This window comes from Henckelia pumila, chromosome 2, assembly GCF_033568475.1.
Source record: "Henckelia pumila isolate YLH828 chromosome 2, ASM3356847v2, whole genome shotgun sequence".
Taxonomy (NCBI): domain Eukaryota; kingdom Viridiplantae; phylum Streptophyta; class Magnoliopsida; order Lamiales; family Gesneriaceae; genus Henckelia; species Henckelia pumila.
The window spans coordinates 115,572,386-115,588,096 of record NC_133121.1 but is presented as its reverse complement, the minus strand read 5'-3'; the positions used below and the strand labels follow the sequence as shown (position 1 = coordinate 115,588,096).

Genomic DNA, 15,711 nt, shown 5'->3' with positions numbered 1-15,711 from the left:
CCTGGCATCCAGCTTTCCTTGCTTTATATGTGCATATGCCAAGCATCCAAACACCCTTAGTGTGGATTAATCTGCTGGTATCCCACTCCATTTCTCAATGGGAGTCTTAAACTCAATAGCACTAGAAGGGCACCTGTTAATTAAATAACAGGCAATGGCCAAGGCTTCACCCCAAAAAGTTTTAGGTAAAGATGCATTAATTAGCATGCACCTTACTCTTTCTAGCAGCGTCCTATTCATTCTTTCTGCTAGTCCATTTTGTTGCGGAGTTGCTATTACTGTCCTGTGCCTTGTTATTCCCTTTTCTTTACACAACATAATGAACCTTTCAGAGAGATATTCAAGTCCATTGTCAGTTCTTAGATGCTTAACAGTTCTGCCAGATTTGTTTTCTACTGTAATAAGCCATTCCCTGAACTTTTCAAATACTTCATCTTTAGATTTCAGAATGATGACCCACACCTTCCTTGAGTAATCATCTATTATTGACATGAAGTGCTTTCCTCCACCGTGTGTTTCAGTTCTAGCAGGTCCCCATAAGTCAGAGTGTATGTAATCCAAGGGATGCTTGGTGTTGTGCTTCCCTGGTTTAAAAGATACTCTCTTGGATTTTCCTAAAACACAACTGTCACATAGATCAAGAGGTTGTAGCTTATCTCCACATAAGAGTCCTTGTTTGGCTAACTCTTGTAAGCCCTTTTCACTCACATGTCCTAGTCGAAGATGCCACACCTTTGTCTTATTGTGAGATTCTTGTACACTGGCATTATTTCCAACTATGGTTTCTCCTTGCAGCACATATAAGGAGTTCACTTTGACAGCTCTCATTACAACTAAGGATCCCTTGCATACCTTTAGCTATCCTACCTCTGATTTAAATGAGTATCCTTGTGCATCGAGAGTTCCTAATGATATTAGGTTTCTCTTCAACTCAGGTACAAATCTTACATTGGTTAGAACTCTGTCAATTCCATCATGCATCTTGATTCTAACCGAACCTGAGCCTTTTATTTTACATGCTTTTTTATTTCCTAAAAGCACTAACCCCTGTTCTGATTCATTCAGTTTCTCAAACCAAGATATAATGGGACACATGTGGAAAGAACATCCTGAGTCGATTATCCATTGTGATGTAGTATTGCCCTCAGTTACTGTTAGGACTTCAGCAGATTCATAACCATCAGAAGCTATAGCAGCTGAACCATCATCATTCTGCTTGTCAGGAAACTTTCCTTTTCTTTTTGGGCAGTCCTTCCTTATATGTCCTTGCTTGTGGCATGTATAACATCTCACGGTTCCCCCATATTTCTTCTGATATTTCCCTTGGCTCTTAGATTTGGACCTGAATTTGTTTCCAAAGTAGTTTCACTTATCAGTTCTTCCTCGCACATTTAAACTTTCTCCTTGTGAGTTACTGTTTACATTAGTCCTCTTTTGAAGTTGCTTTGACTGGATGACAGACATTACTTCTTCAAGGGTTATTGTTTGATCCCTTCCATATAACAATGCATCCCTGAAGTTTTCATAGGATTTTGGGAGTGCATTCAGTAAAATCAAAGCACTGTCCTCATCTTCAAGCTTGACTTCTATATTTTCCAGATCATCTATGATCTTTGTAAACTCCTCCACTTGATATTCCAGATTCTTATCTTCTTGGATCAAGAATGAGTACAATCTTTGTTTCATATACAATCTGTTTGCAAGAGACTTGGTCATATACAAGCTTTCAAGCTTGGACCACACGGCTGCAGCAGAAACCTCTCGAGCAACTTCTCGAAGGGGTCTGTCACCAAGACATAAAATGATAGCATTGTGAGCCTTTTCTAGCACTTCATCCTTGTCTTTTATATCTGCTGGCATGTCTTCTTTCTTCTTTAAAGCTTCAACCAGCCCTTGTTGCACTAGAATAGCTCGCATCTTTATCCTCCAAAGTGAGAAATCATTTTTCCCAGTAAATTTCTCAATGTCATACTTCATAGATCCCACCATCTTTGTGGGAATGAAGCCACCATCTTTATGGTTCCCACATACGGCGCCACTTGTTGAGGATAATCTATAAAGTAAATCACACAGGATCGATGCAAGATTAAGATCAGCACAATCCAAGTTTTCCAGAAAAATCACCAATAATACCCGCACACTCTTGCACACTCAATTTCAGAAAGTTAACTACAATCAAGCACCACAGAACCAAGAATTAAATGCGCATTAAGGAAAAACAAAGAACACAAGAGATTTAACGTGGTTCGGCCGGTGATCCGAGCCTACTCCACGGGAGGGCAACCAAGAATAATCTTTATTGACCAAAAAACCAAGAATTCGAGAACAAAATTAACAGATCACGAGATTACAATCAATGCCAAGCTCCAATCACTAACTAACTTACAAGATTAAAATCAATCAACTTATCTTCTTCTTGATTCCTCTTGTAAACTTCAGTTTCACGAGTGATCACAACTTCTTGATTTCTCTTTGGATCTCGAGCTCTCTCTTGATCTTCAACTGATACCGTTGAAAGCTGTTTCTTAGCTATTTGTATCCAGCTGTTAGACTAACTTGGGCTTGACTATGGTCATGAGCCCCATCAGGAATTAGTAGCCCAACCATCCAACCTTTGGCCCAACAAACATGGCCCAAGACACTGATCCAATGAAACATAATCTCAAAAAAACATCTCACATAGCCAGATATCTAAATTAGTAAATTCTATTTTCTAGAGACTATGCGTCAAAGAAACGGAAACTGGGGGCAATGATGCACCAAATTCCCATACCAACTCATCGAATCGCCTCATCCTGCCATCCTCTCCCAAATTTGTGCGGAGTTGCTTTATATCTTCACCACTATTCAATTAGCACACCACATCCATAACTAAACCTAAGCATTAAACCACACAGCACGTGATGTTGTAACCTGTAAGTTAATCTTCTGCATCCATCAGGTGAGAAAGAATCCAAGAAATAGCTTATAATCCCAGTATGTAATATAACAAGCTTCTCTTATTAATTATTATGCCACACCTGTTGAACTAAGTCCAGGGTTTTTCCTCTGTCCCTTCTCATTCATTATTTCTCTAATCTCGTGAACATCTTTCCACTTTTCTTGTACAGCATATATGTTGGACAAAATCACAGAAGGGATTGGGTTCTCTGGCTCTAACTCAGAAAGTCTCTTAGCTATTTCCTCTCCAAACGTCCAATCTGCATGATGCCCACAAGCACCGAGCAATGAAGCATAAACAGAAGCAGATGTTTCAGAAATTCCTCTTAATAGCTCAAAAGCTTCATCCAGCCTTCCTACTCGACCGAGGAGGCCAATCAAGATATTCATATGCTCCAAATTTGGATTCAAACCATAATGTATAGTCATCAATCTGAAAAATTGGAATGCCTTTTCAACTTGACCAGTGTGACTGCATACAGACAAAAGGCAACTGAAAGTGACTAAATTTGGCTGAACTTTGTTTTCTACCATCTGATTGAAAATATCAAAAGCACCCTCACTATTACCATTCTTTCCGTACCCAGAAATCATAGCATTCCAAACTGCAGGATCATTAGGCTTAATTTCAAATTGTGTGAAATAACTGTATGCAAGAGAACATTGCCCGCATTTCATGTACATGTCAATTAGTGAAGTAGCCACAAATTCATCATCAGTAAAATTCATTCTCACAAAGTACGCATGAATCTGCTTCCCAGAGTTCAGTGCTGACAGAGATGCAGCAGCTGCTAATAAGCTGGTTATACACGGCAGACTGGGCATTAGGCCACAAGACTGCATCTTTCTGAAGAACAAGAAAGCTTCATCCGCTATTCCTAGCCGTGAGAATCCACTGATCATGGAATTCCACGTCACAGAGTCTGCTTTCAACCCTTCTTTCGATTCTAACTCCATGAAAAGATCGATTGCAATTTCAGTTTGACCGTTAGACATCATTCCCGCAATCATAGAATTCCAAGTGATCAAGTTTCTTTGACTTCCCATTTCTTTGAAAAGATCATAAGCACGCTGCCAACAACCACATTTTGAATACATACCCACTAGACCAGTTCCAACCTTGGTGTCGGACACTAATTCAACTTTTATCATGAAACCATGGAGCTGCCTTCCAAATTGTATTTTCTTACTATTGGCACACGCAGAGAGCACAGTAATCATTGTCACTGGATCGGGTTTCTCAAATAGGGTCTCCCTCAATTCGTTAAACACACAAAACACCGATTCACCAACACCATTATGCACCAGCCCCGATAGAAAAGCGTTGTAGCACACAACATTTTTGTCCTCGATCAATCCAAACAACCTTGTAGCGGAAATTAGTTCTCCGTGATTCAGATACACAACCATAAGTGACGTTGCAGCATAAACATCCATCTCCACACCAATCTTGATCGCCAAGCACTGCACTTGCACACCATTTTCAACGTTTTCGCAAGCAGACAACAGGGTGGCGACAGTAACTGCGTCAATCCTAAGATTCGGAACACTAAAGAGATTGAATATCCTCGAGGCTTCTCCAAAAAGGCCATTTTTCGAAAACCCAGAAATCACAACGTTGAGGGCAGATAAATTTGGGTCCGGAATTTCATCGAACAGTTTGACGGCACAGTTTAACAAACGAAAACCCATGTACATATTGATGAGGTCTGTGACGGTGTGCGTGTTTGTGTTGCGGCCGGTCTTGAGTAGGTGAGCATGGAGCATTTGGCCATGTGAGATGGCCTTGAGCTGGGCGCAGGCCTTGAGAAGGTGCGGGAAAGTGAATTTGTTGAGAGAAACAGAAGCAGAGTGGAGGTGTGTGAACAGTGCAATGGCTTCTTTGTAGAGTCCATCTTTTACGAGTTTCGCTATTTGGTATCTCATGGGCTTATATCCGCTATACATCGAGCCCGTTTGAATTTTGTAGAGATTTTTTAAAATAAATGCTTTTAAAAGCTATAATTTTTGGCTTTTAAAAAAGCTATAATTTTGACTTAAAAAAATGCTTATTTAAGCACTTTTTTGGTCAACCAAACACCTTGTTAACTAAAAAGCATTTAAAAAAGTACTTTTTTGGCTTAGCTTTTGAAACCAAAAGGAACCATGGTCCTATTTGCTTTATAATATATGATCTAGCTGGCTTCGGCGAATATACTTGTCAAAATGGGTTGAGTTTATTAGGCCGATCGATCCTATTGACAAGTCTACTTCAAAGCCCATTTTTAAACTGTCCCGAATTTTTTTAAAATATTGTAATATGATATTTTATCTTTTTAATTTTAAATAGAGCCCACAAAAATTTTTACTACACCATATTTATAAGAGAAAATAGTTTTACTTCTCTTAAAATCTTATATTGACATCTGAATATACAAAAATAGTTCGTTGTTTATCATCTCATTGAATTTGATCTCGTAATACTTTGTGATTTAAGTAATTGAATTTATAAATTATATTTTTGTTTTCAATTGTTAAATTTTGGCATGAGAATTCCTAAAGAACCTTTTTGTACATGAATTTAAGTATATCTATGTTATTCGGGATTATGTCCCGACAAATGATTATTTTCTCATCAGTTGTTTGTATTGATAGGATAATTAGTATAGTTATGTTGAGAAATAAAATAGAAATAAAAAGATTTTTGTATTATTCAAGACACGATTTACGAATTTATATTTATAAGAGATAGAAAAAATATGATTATTTTTTGTTTGTGATATATAGTCAATATGACACGAACATATTCTTAGGTATAAAAAATTAAAAAAGGTTAAGGCAAAAGATATTGATAAATAGTGCGGTGACAACAATAACATAACTAGAGTCGAAGAAACCATTAATTAATGTTATAGCCAAAATCTTATGTACAAAGCTTCAAAAAAAAAAAAAAAAAAACTTATGTACAACAATGGTCTTATATATATATGGAAGATGAGTATCAAAAATATCATCAATCAAATCGAAGGAAAATTAAATTAAATACTAGCAAATCAATCAAGCATGAAATTAATCAAGTACAGTGATTGTCAATTGGCATCCCAAAACGGCAGACGGGGCAATAGTGACTATTTCTAAGCCATGTTTTAATGCAATCCCCATGAAACACATGGGAACACGGCATAAAAATAACCTTGCAACCCACTTCATAACATTCCAGACAGATCAAACAACTCTCACCAATATTTTGGTTCAAAGAATCAACCATCTTGCTAATTTCCAAGGATTCTATAGCTGCTTCGCTCGTAGGAATCATGGTAGGCCCCGTATTGTCCTGTTCTGCATGTAAAATATGTTTGTGGACCACAGAAAAGTTGATGTAGAGATTCAACTGATTGTCCGACGGAGACATGTAGTAGACAACAATATTCCATGCAGTTTCTACCGCATACTTGGCCAAGCCTTCGCGACGCTCGATTGCTAAAGGAAAATCTCCCATGCCTTGCTTCAATGCATCCAGCATTCTCTCTTTGGGGCTGGTGCTGATCATTTGTAGGTTGAACCGGATTGATCTTGTAGCTGTGGGCAACTCAACAACTCCGGCATGGACTAATTCATGAGTCCGATTTTGAGATAAAATCCATTCATTAATTATGTGTGTGCCAGAAATTATGAAATTAATTTCAAACTGAGGCGAAGGAGATACACAAGGGACTGATTTCATGGTCGATTTCGGGTTTGGCATAATCATATCTTGACGACGACATTGCAGCTGGGAGTATGAAGGGTCCATGCAGAAAAGGTTTTTGTTATAGAACTTCTTGTTGGTAAATAAATTTTCATGGTTTTATTATTAATTAATTTGTTACAGAAGATAGCTAGGATTCATCAAGTATTCTAGTTGTTTAAAAAGATTGTTAATTAGAGTCCTAGCTAGCTTTAAAAATATGGCCGGGATTTCCCGATGCTCACGTCTCTGTATGCAATATTATATCTTTCCCTTGAAATACCCATCGATTTTCATTCCATAGCTAGCGATGCAGATATCTGTGGCCGGGGAATCCAATTTTTACGATTTCATCATTTTGTCATTGTAATTATAATAGAAAATAAGTACAGGTATGAAACCGTTGTGGATTTTTAATGGTTGAAGAAAGTTGTAATTTACAACACAGAGGATGCTAGTTCAATTCTTGCCGAAACTCGTTGTAAAATTCATTCATCCATATTGTTCTTCGAGAACACGAAACTGAAACTCGTTGTAAAATTAATTCATCCATGCATATTGTTCTTCGAGAACACGAAACTAAAACTAACTTCTAAATGGTTACATGTAATCATCTAAACATGATATTTTTTTTATATTTTTACTTTTTTTTTTTATATTTTTAATTTTTTTTATATTAAAAGTGATAACGTTATCTGAAAATTTGAAAGGGAAAATTGTTTTTTTGGTTTTATATGTTTTCCACTTTGCGATTTCAGTTCTCTATATTTTTATATTTCAGTTTTAGTCCGCTATCTTTATTTTTTTGGCAATTTTAGTCCTTTTTCCGACGTGGCGCTGACGTGGCACCAATTCAGTGCTGGCGTGAAGCTGACGTGTACAGTGCCACGTAACCATTTTCGAATAAAAAGGACCGAAATTGCCAAAAATCATAACATGCAGGACTAAAACTGAAATATTTTCACATAGAGGACCAAAATCGCAAAGTGACAAATTTATAGGACCAAATTTGCAGTTTTTCCAAATTTGAAAATATAAAAATAAAGATAATGGTGGGGCGGGACAGCTAAAACCATTGATCCAAGCCTATAAACAAAGTTTAATAGTTTTTTTGAAACACAAATAATTTCTTGTCTTAAAATGTCAAGAAGTTAATTACACGTTTTAGCTTAAAATACAGAGATCGATCTGAAGTAAAATATTTCAAAATCTAGAATTTTCTTGAATTTAGAACACAACCTGAGAATCGAGTACAGGTTTTAATCACATAATACCACTCAAAAACAAGATTTTAGTTTTAATCACATAATATCACTCAAAAACAAGATTTTAAACAGAAAAGTTTGAATCTGAAAACCAATATTTACAACTACAAAGAGGATCTGTCTCATTTTATACGGGGAGACCTTCGATGGGCTGTCAATGGAGAAGCTGAAGGAGTCATATTCAGAGGTGAATGCGGTTTTAATGGCGGCGTATTCAAAGGATTGGTAGAAGCTCTGCTCACCACCTTCGAATGCCTACCCGTATTCTTTGAAGTTTGGAGTTGTTCGAGCGTGGCTAAAGCCTCCGCCATTCGTGGCCTCACTTTAGGTTCACTGTTTAGGCACTGCAAAGCTAAAGTTGCCGCAGTGTATGCTTCTTTCTGAGGATATTGGCCTTCTAGTTTGGTGTCCATTATCCGAAACAATTTTCTCTTGTCCCTCATGTATGGCACTGCCCACTCAACCAATTTTTGTTCAACACCAGTCTTAGTTTTGTCGACAGCACGACGCCCTGACAGCAATTCGAGCAGAACGACCCCAAAACTATAAACGTCACTTTTCGTCGTCAGCCGACCTGTTCATCGTTAACCAAGATGTTCACAACACATAATTTCTATAACTCTGCTAATTGACTCGTCAAATATATTCCACTGGATCTTCAATTTGAAAGGTTAATCTCTGTTTGCATATCCAGGCAGTAACAGGAGTAAGGTTTTCTCATTTAACTTTCCACGACAAAAATATAGAGAAGCGAAAATATATTATTATCAGTAATTTGGTATGATCATTGAACAGTTGAAGAGAATTGCAATTAGGATGCCCTTGTGGTTGAACGATACAAACCTGTAGCAACATATTCGGGTGCAGCATAGCCTTGTGTACCCATAACTTGAGTTGAAACGTGAGTCCTATCACCGGTTGGGCCAGCCTTGGCTAAACCGAAGTCGGACAACTTGGCATTAAATTCCTGAAATAAAAATGCCAACAAACAGTATGAGCTAAAGCAATTGAATCACAACAACATTATGTACACTTACTGCATCAAGCAGGATATTGGAAGCCTTAAAATCTCGATATATCACTTGCTGTTCAGCCTCGTGCAAAAAACAGAGACCTTTGGCAGCTCCTATAGCAACCTTGATTCTAGTGGCCCAAGAGAGGGGTTGTGGCCCCCCTGAACATGGTAAAATACACATATTACAACGAAGTCTTGACAGGGGATTAATCTTACAAACATGAAACTTTATTGATATAAAGCCAACACAACACAATATGGATTTCTGATTAATGCAATTTAAAGAGTTGAAAAATAATAGCTCTTGAGAAATCTTAGGCGTGGAGAACATGTAAAACAATTTCGAGAATCTTAAAAGACAGTGAAATCATGCAAGGATTTGTAGCGACCCGAATTATTTTGATAGATCGTCATTCCACAGAAGGGTAATTACTTCCTTTTAGTCAATGATGTTGTATTGTTGTTTGGACACGCAGCAATTTAGCATATCCCTCCCATTTCACTCCAGGTAGCCTAAAAGGAGCCAATAAATTAATCGTGACAGATAAATGCATACAAAAATGGTAGGCATTACCGGGTCCAATAAAATAACAAGGAGACATGATCAAAACACGCGACACATCAATTGAGAAACCATCGATGTACGTTATGATAAAGAATTGAACATAGACCCTCACTACCAGTGTGATACATACTTCTGAACAAATGATTCTCCAGGCTTCCTTTTGGCATGAACTCATACACCAACAGTCGATTGTCACCATCAGAGCAGTACCCGATAAGTTTAACTAGATTCGGGTGATGAAGTTGCCCCAGATAATGAACCTCTGTCTGAAAAAAAAAACATTTTTAAGCTCTCAAACAGACTTATTTATACTGGTAGAAAATTTTACCTTATTACTTCATAAAATAACCAAGAAGGGGCATACCAACCACTCCTTGTGGCCTTGGAAACCCTCCGGCTTCAACTTCTTGACAGCAACAACCATTCCTGATCCAGGCTTTGCAGCAGTTAGAGTGTGCTCATCGAGCCATCCTTTGTAAACATAGCCAAATCCTCCTTCCCCAAGAAGGCTGTCGACTCGAAAGTTTCTAGTCGCGTTCTTCAATTCATTTAAAGTGAATGGTTTGACATTTGGAGAAGATAGAATTTCAGCTTCAGATCTTGGAGTAGGAAGGCTTTCAGCATTGCTTTTACTGCTATGAGAGGGTATGCTTATGCTCGAAGTAGCTGAATTGCTAGGTTTGCTGTGATATCTTGATGCTTCTTAACCAAAAGAAAACATAAAAAACGGAGCAACTTTTTTTTAAAAATATTAAATCAATCGAACTAAGCTAACGTTTTTCATATGGTCATAGAGAGTTGGAAGAAATTAGTTTCTGAATCACATACACAAATAGTTCATAAAAGCAAGATGCCTTCATAAAAGAAATTAAAATTAAAGTCCAGCTTCCAGTCCAACGAAAACGGTCCAAAAAAGTCCCTTTGCAGATGAGAAAGATCCAAGCTTTGGCTCATAAACTTAACCTCGATCAATCAAATTCAAGAACAAGAATACATTTTGCAGCAATTATAGTTTAAGATCAAACCCACAAAGACACAAAGTCCCACCATTCGAACCTCAGCTATCTCCATCATAACCCAAGGATTCATGCAAGAAAAACAGAGGCAGGAACAAAGAAAATAGAGGACAAAAAGACATACCAGATGTGTTGCTGATACTCGCATCAATTTTCGCGGAGATACCTAAACAGTTTCCCATTACTGACTTCTCGAGAAGAAAAGCTTCCTATCAAACAACCGAGAATGAAATAAAAGAATGATGGCTCTTATGAAAGAATAAAGGAAAGAAAGCGGTGGAATTTTGAAGCGACGGAAGACGATTCCAGGAAGCAAAGCTGAAAATTCTCATAAAGAAATCGGTTCTTGGAAGATCTTGGTTGGGTTTTGTTTTGAGTTTGTTTGGCGAGAAAACGACAGTCAGAAAGCGGTTGCTTCTTTGTATACATTTTTCCTAACGTGGTTGCCACTGTTCCATTTCCTAATTTAATTAATTTTAACAGACTTTTTCTTTTCCTGTGATTTCATGTGTATATTTATACGTTTTAAGTTCATTAAAGAAAATTTTCCAATTGATATAACAAACCCATCGTAACAAATACAGTACTCTATCTAGGCTAAAATAAGACAAGGTGGAACCTAGTTTCTAGACAATGGTGGTTTCAATATTCATATTTGACCAAAACATATTTTGATGTGGTTTATTTCATTATTTTTCAAGCAATTGTGATTTAGAAATATATTGATGTTGGTTGACGTTTGATTTGGAGATGTGGTCAACATAACACCAAAAGCCTCTTCCACTCAATTTTATGGGAAATTATCATTTTAGTCTCGAATACAAATCGAGTCGATACTTATCAAAACAAAACTAGATTATAATACCATATATGATATTTATATGCTGATTTTTCTATTTTTATAATTTTTAAAACAATCGTGATGTGAAAGAATGATGAAACGAAATACCAAAAGTCAAAAAGGAGCAATCCCCGCTAACGAGAATGCAATCAATCATGAGTGCGTATATGAATTCAAAATTCCAAAAAAGAAAAAGAAAATGGATTATTATTATTTTTTTTTTAAAAGGGGTAAATTCTCCACACATTGCCATTCCATTCACATTAGACCGAAACATCCATTGACTAGGTTTGTATTTTTTTTAACAATTATATAGAATTAATTTATTCTAGCACATATTATTGATAGTTTATTTTAAAAAATAGTCTTCTTTATTAAATATTATAAAATATAGTATTCTATATATAGTTTAATAATCTTTATATACCCCTTCTTTATTAAATTTTACCATCTCAATAAAATATTACAATTTAGAGAAATAAGAATAGCTTTCCAAAATAATTGAGATAAAAATTTCTCATTATGAATTATTTATTGTCTTGATGAATGATTAAATAATTTTCAAATCAATATTTTATCGATATAGGACACTCATCTTGATAAAATAATTTGAACAACTTGATAATAATAATAATAATAACGCAAAAACTTCCGTAAGATCATCTTTTACGAAAAATATAAAATATTTCTTTCATCTTAGATATAGATCGTTGTCGATCCATATCACGAGAAACCTACTATAATAATAATAATAATAATATTAATAATAATAATTATTATAATCTACAATAATTATGTAATAAAAACGTAGTAGCTCCATAATTATATTATTCTTTTACTATTTATTAAGGTTAGGTTTAGTTGAGTAACTAAATGGTGTCATGGTCTGTTTTTTAAAATACCTAAACCACCCTCACCCCACTTCTTCACATTCTCTCGGTTCTAGATTCTAACTTCCAATTAATTAATATTTTTTATTTCCCTCCGAAATCCCAAACATATTATTTCTTATTTTTCAGATCTAGGTGAAATATCTTTTTCAACCCAACAAAAAAATTATACTCATTTTTGTTTTAATTTATAGCAAGTACTATTTTTTTCCCCATTACTTTCGTTAATATATTTTATCGCACAAGCAATTCTAATATAGAAATGTTGTACGGAATATATTTGGAACTTATCGTTAATATTATACTAGTGAAAAGTGCACACGTCTTGCGTGTGTAAAATATAACTTTTTTATATGTTGTTTTTTAAAGTAAAATTTTGGGTGAGTGAGAGGTTTAGTGAAATAGTAGATTCGTGATGGTAGTTATTTTCAAACCTGCAAAGAGAAGTTGGTGATGTTATTTTCCACTAACTCATTTATCACGTTAATATAGATAGGTTTAATTTGCAATTTAATTTAATGTTTGACACACCAATATATCAATTCAGTTTTTAAGAGGGACTCAAACTTAATATAATAGAAAGAGATAAACTAGCATATCTTGCACGCGATGCGTGTATATACATAAATTTTTTTATATTAATTAATTTTTATTTTATTTTTAAAACTCACATGATGAATTAGATATTCAAAAGTTTTTATAGTGATAACTATCTCTAATCTAAAAATTTTAAAATACAAACAAAAATAGCTAATGTCATTTTGATAAATTAGATAAAATTTAATGACTAAAAAAAGATGATCATGTAAAATAACTAATTTATTAATTTTGGATTTTTTGGGAGTTAAATTAAGATATGAACGTAATTTTATCTCAAACTTAACCAATTAATTGAAAGTTGATCAATAAAAACTCTCTACAATGATAATATAGTAAGATAAACTTTTAATATTTTAGTCATTTCAGATAAATTTAAACAATTAATAAAATATTACAATTATAAATAAAAATTAAATATATGGTGATTTAAATATTCAAAATTTAGATAAGACTAATAATTATTGAACAAAATAAAAATAACTATCTAAATCCAATAAAAAACCTATTACGTTAATAATGTAATAAAACAAAATATTAAAAATTTTAAGTTAATACAAAAATATTTAGTGGTTAAAAATTCTAGAATTTATATAATCTATATATATATAAAAGCAGAGTTGTTGCCAAAATTAGAAAGTTCCCGCCAAAATGTTTGGTTAAAAAAGGAAATACAAGCTGTAATAATTTTTTTTAAATTAAAAATAATTGATTTAATATTAAAAGATATATGTCAATAAGGCTTATACACGTTTCCAAGATAATCTTGTCAATTCAACAATACAATTGTTTCCTTATTATCTTTTCAATGCTAAAAGAAATTTTTTTATTTTTTCATGTATTGACATTGAAAATAAATATATATATATATATATAAACAGAAAAATATACTTAAAAAAAATATAATTTTTCCGCATAAAATTTTATTCAAAAAATAATAAATGCATAAATACAAGTAAAGATAATATTAAATTTAAAATTATAGATAAAGATAATATTGAAATAAAAAAATGATATTACAAGTGACAGACATTTTTATCTAAAGATTTTAAAATACAGATAACATTACTATTAAATTTAAACAAAATTTAAAATAGTTTTTTCATAAAGAAAAAAAATAAATTTTTTATTTAAAATATAGATTAAAATACGGTTGAATTTAAACAAAAATTAAAATAGTATTTTTCATAATCAATCAAAATTTAGTTTTTGGTTAATAAGACGGTTGTTTAGCATATATACATATAAAAAATGATATTATGAATCATAGACTATTGAATTTAAAATTTTTAAATGATAGATAAAAATACAATTAAATTTTAAAAAAATTTAAAATAGTATTTTTCGTGATTAAACAAAATTTAATTTTTGTTTTTAATATGATGATTGTTTTGCTTATATGTAGATATACATATGGGCAGCACATACTCAAAAACAAAGATGATATTATGAGTGATATTGTAAAATTTTTAGATTAAATAGTTTATATAAAAATACGATTGTATTTAAAAAAAATTTTAAATAGTATTTTTTGTAATCAAACAAAATTTATTTTTTATTTTTAATAGGGTGGTTGTTTTGACCATATATATATATATATATATATATATATATATATATATATATATATATATATATATATATATATATATATATATATATATACGCAACAAATATATAAAAAAAGATGATATTATGTGTGATAAACAATTTATGAAATTTTTTTATAATCTATCTATACAAAAGCATACAAATCTGTTAAAAATAGAAACTAAAGTCTGCTCAAAATTTTTTTTTAAAGATAGTAAAGACATTATTATTTAATTTAAAAATACAAATAAAGATAAGGTTGAATTTAAAATTACATATTATGATAATACTTATTTTTTTTAAAAAATAAGATGATATTATTAGTGATAGACTATTTAATCTAAAAAATTTAAAATATATATATAAATACGATGAAATTTAAACAAAATTTAAAATAGTATTTTTATTTACCAAAAAAAATTTAATTTTTTCTTTCAATAAAGTGGTTGTTTTGATGCATATATAGATCTACGTAGCAGATATTTTAAAAAATAAATGATATTATTAGTGATAGACTATTTTATATAAATATTTTAAAATATAGATAAAAATATGATTGAATTTTAAAAAAAGTAAAAATAATTTTTTTTGACTTTTAATAGGTGCGTTGTTTTGCTAGCAGAGATTCAAAAAAGACAATATTACAAGTGATAGACTATTTAATCTAATTACAAAAAAAAATATAATTGCGTTTAAACAAAATTTAAAATAATCTTTTTCATGATCAAACAAATTTCAATTTTTACTTTCAATAGGGTGATTATTTTGATATAATTACATTGTTATGATTAAATTAAAAATTTGATAAAATAATATTTTATTAATTTTTTTATTATAGTAATATAAGAACATTTTATACTATTGTATCATCAGATCAAATTTTTTCGTGATATACATTATATTAGCATTATTTTTATATTTTATTTTTCTATCTTGGTATTTAATGTTTAAAAACTAAAAAAATTCATTTTAACATTTAAAAAAATTTCTCTTTAATTGTTTTATATAATACAAGTATTGCATGTATCAAACTTATTGTAACATCTTATATGCTATTCTAGGAGCGTCTATACAGTTAGGTATTATTTTTTAAAAAATAAACTTTTAAGATGCTTGGATGAATTTCTTTTAAAAAACTTAAAGTTGTTGATATGTTTAATATTGTGAGATCTTTTTATTGTCAAAATTACCAAAAAAATATAATACTATGAAGGTAATGTAAGTAATTACATATACACAAAAATAATTTTATAATTTTATCATAAATGTCTATATTAAAAATAAAA

The 15,711-nt window shown here is 32.3% G+C and overlaps 2 protein-coding genes across 4 annotated transcripts; both read right to left on the bottom strand.

The window, feature by feature from the left end:
• Positions 1-2,404: 2,404 nt before the first annotated feature.
• Positions 2,405-4,866, bottom strand: LOC140884100 (pentatricopeptide repeat-containing protein At2g02750). The gene has a single exon (XM_073290768.1). It carries the CDS (start codon positions 4,864-4,866, stop codon positions 3,010-3,012), a length of 1,857 nt encoding a protein of 618 aa, XP_073146869.1. The 3' UTR covers positions 2,405-3,009.
• A 2,988-nt stretch (positions 4,867-7,854) lies between these two features.
• Positions 7,855-10,907, bottom strand: LOC140878092 (probable serine/threonine-protein kinase PBL3). 3 transcript variants are annotated; one of them, XM_073281695.1, is made up of 6 exons: positions 10,632-10,907; positions 9,856-10,193; positions 9,622-9,757; positions 8,949-9,085; positions 8,755-8,878; positions 7,855-8,485 (listed from the first exon to the last, which is right to left on the bottom strand). In XM_073281695.1, the coding sequence occupies exons 1-6, from the start codon at positions 10,687-10,689 to the stop codon at positions 8,034-8,036; spliced, it is 1,245 nt and encodes a 414-aa protein (XP_073137796.1). In that variant the 5' UTR covers positions 10,690-10,907; the 3' UTR covers positions 7,855-8,033. The 3 variants fall into 3 exon arrangements, with proteins under 3 accessions (XP_073137796.1, XP_073137798.1, XP_073137799.1); XM_073281697.1 differs by having other exon boundaries at positions 9,856-10,190; positions 10,632-10,906; XM_073281698.1 differs by having other exon boundaries at positions 7,857-8,485; positions 9,856-10,174; positions 10,632-10,905.
• Between the last annotated feature and the right edge of the window lie 4,804 nt (positions 10,908-15,711).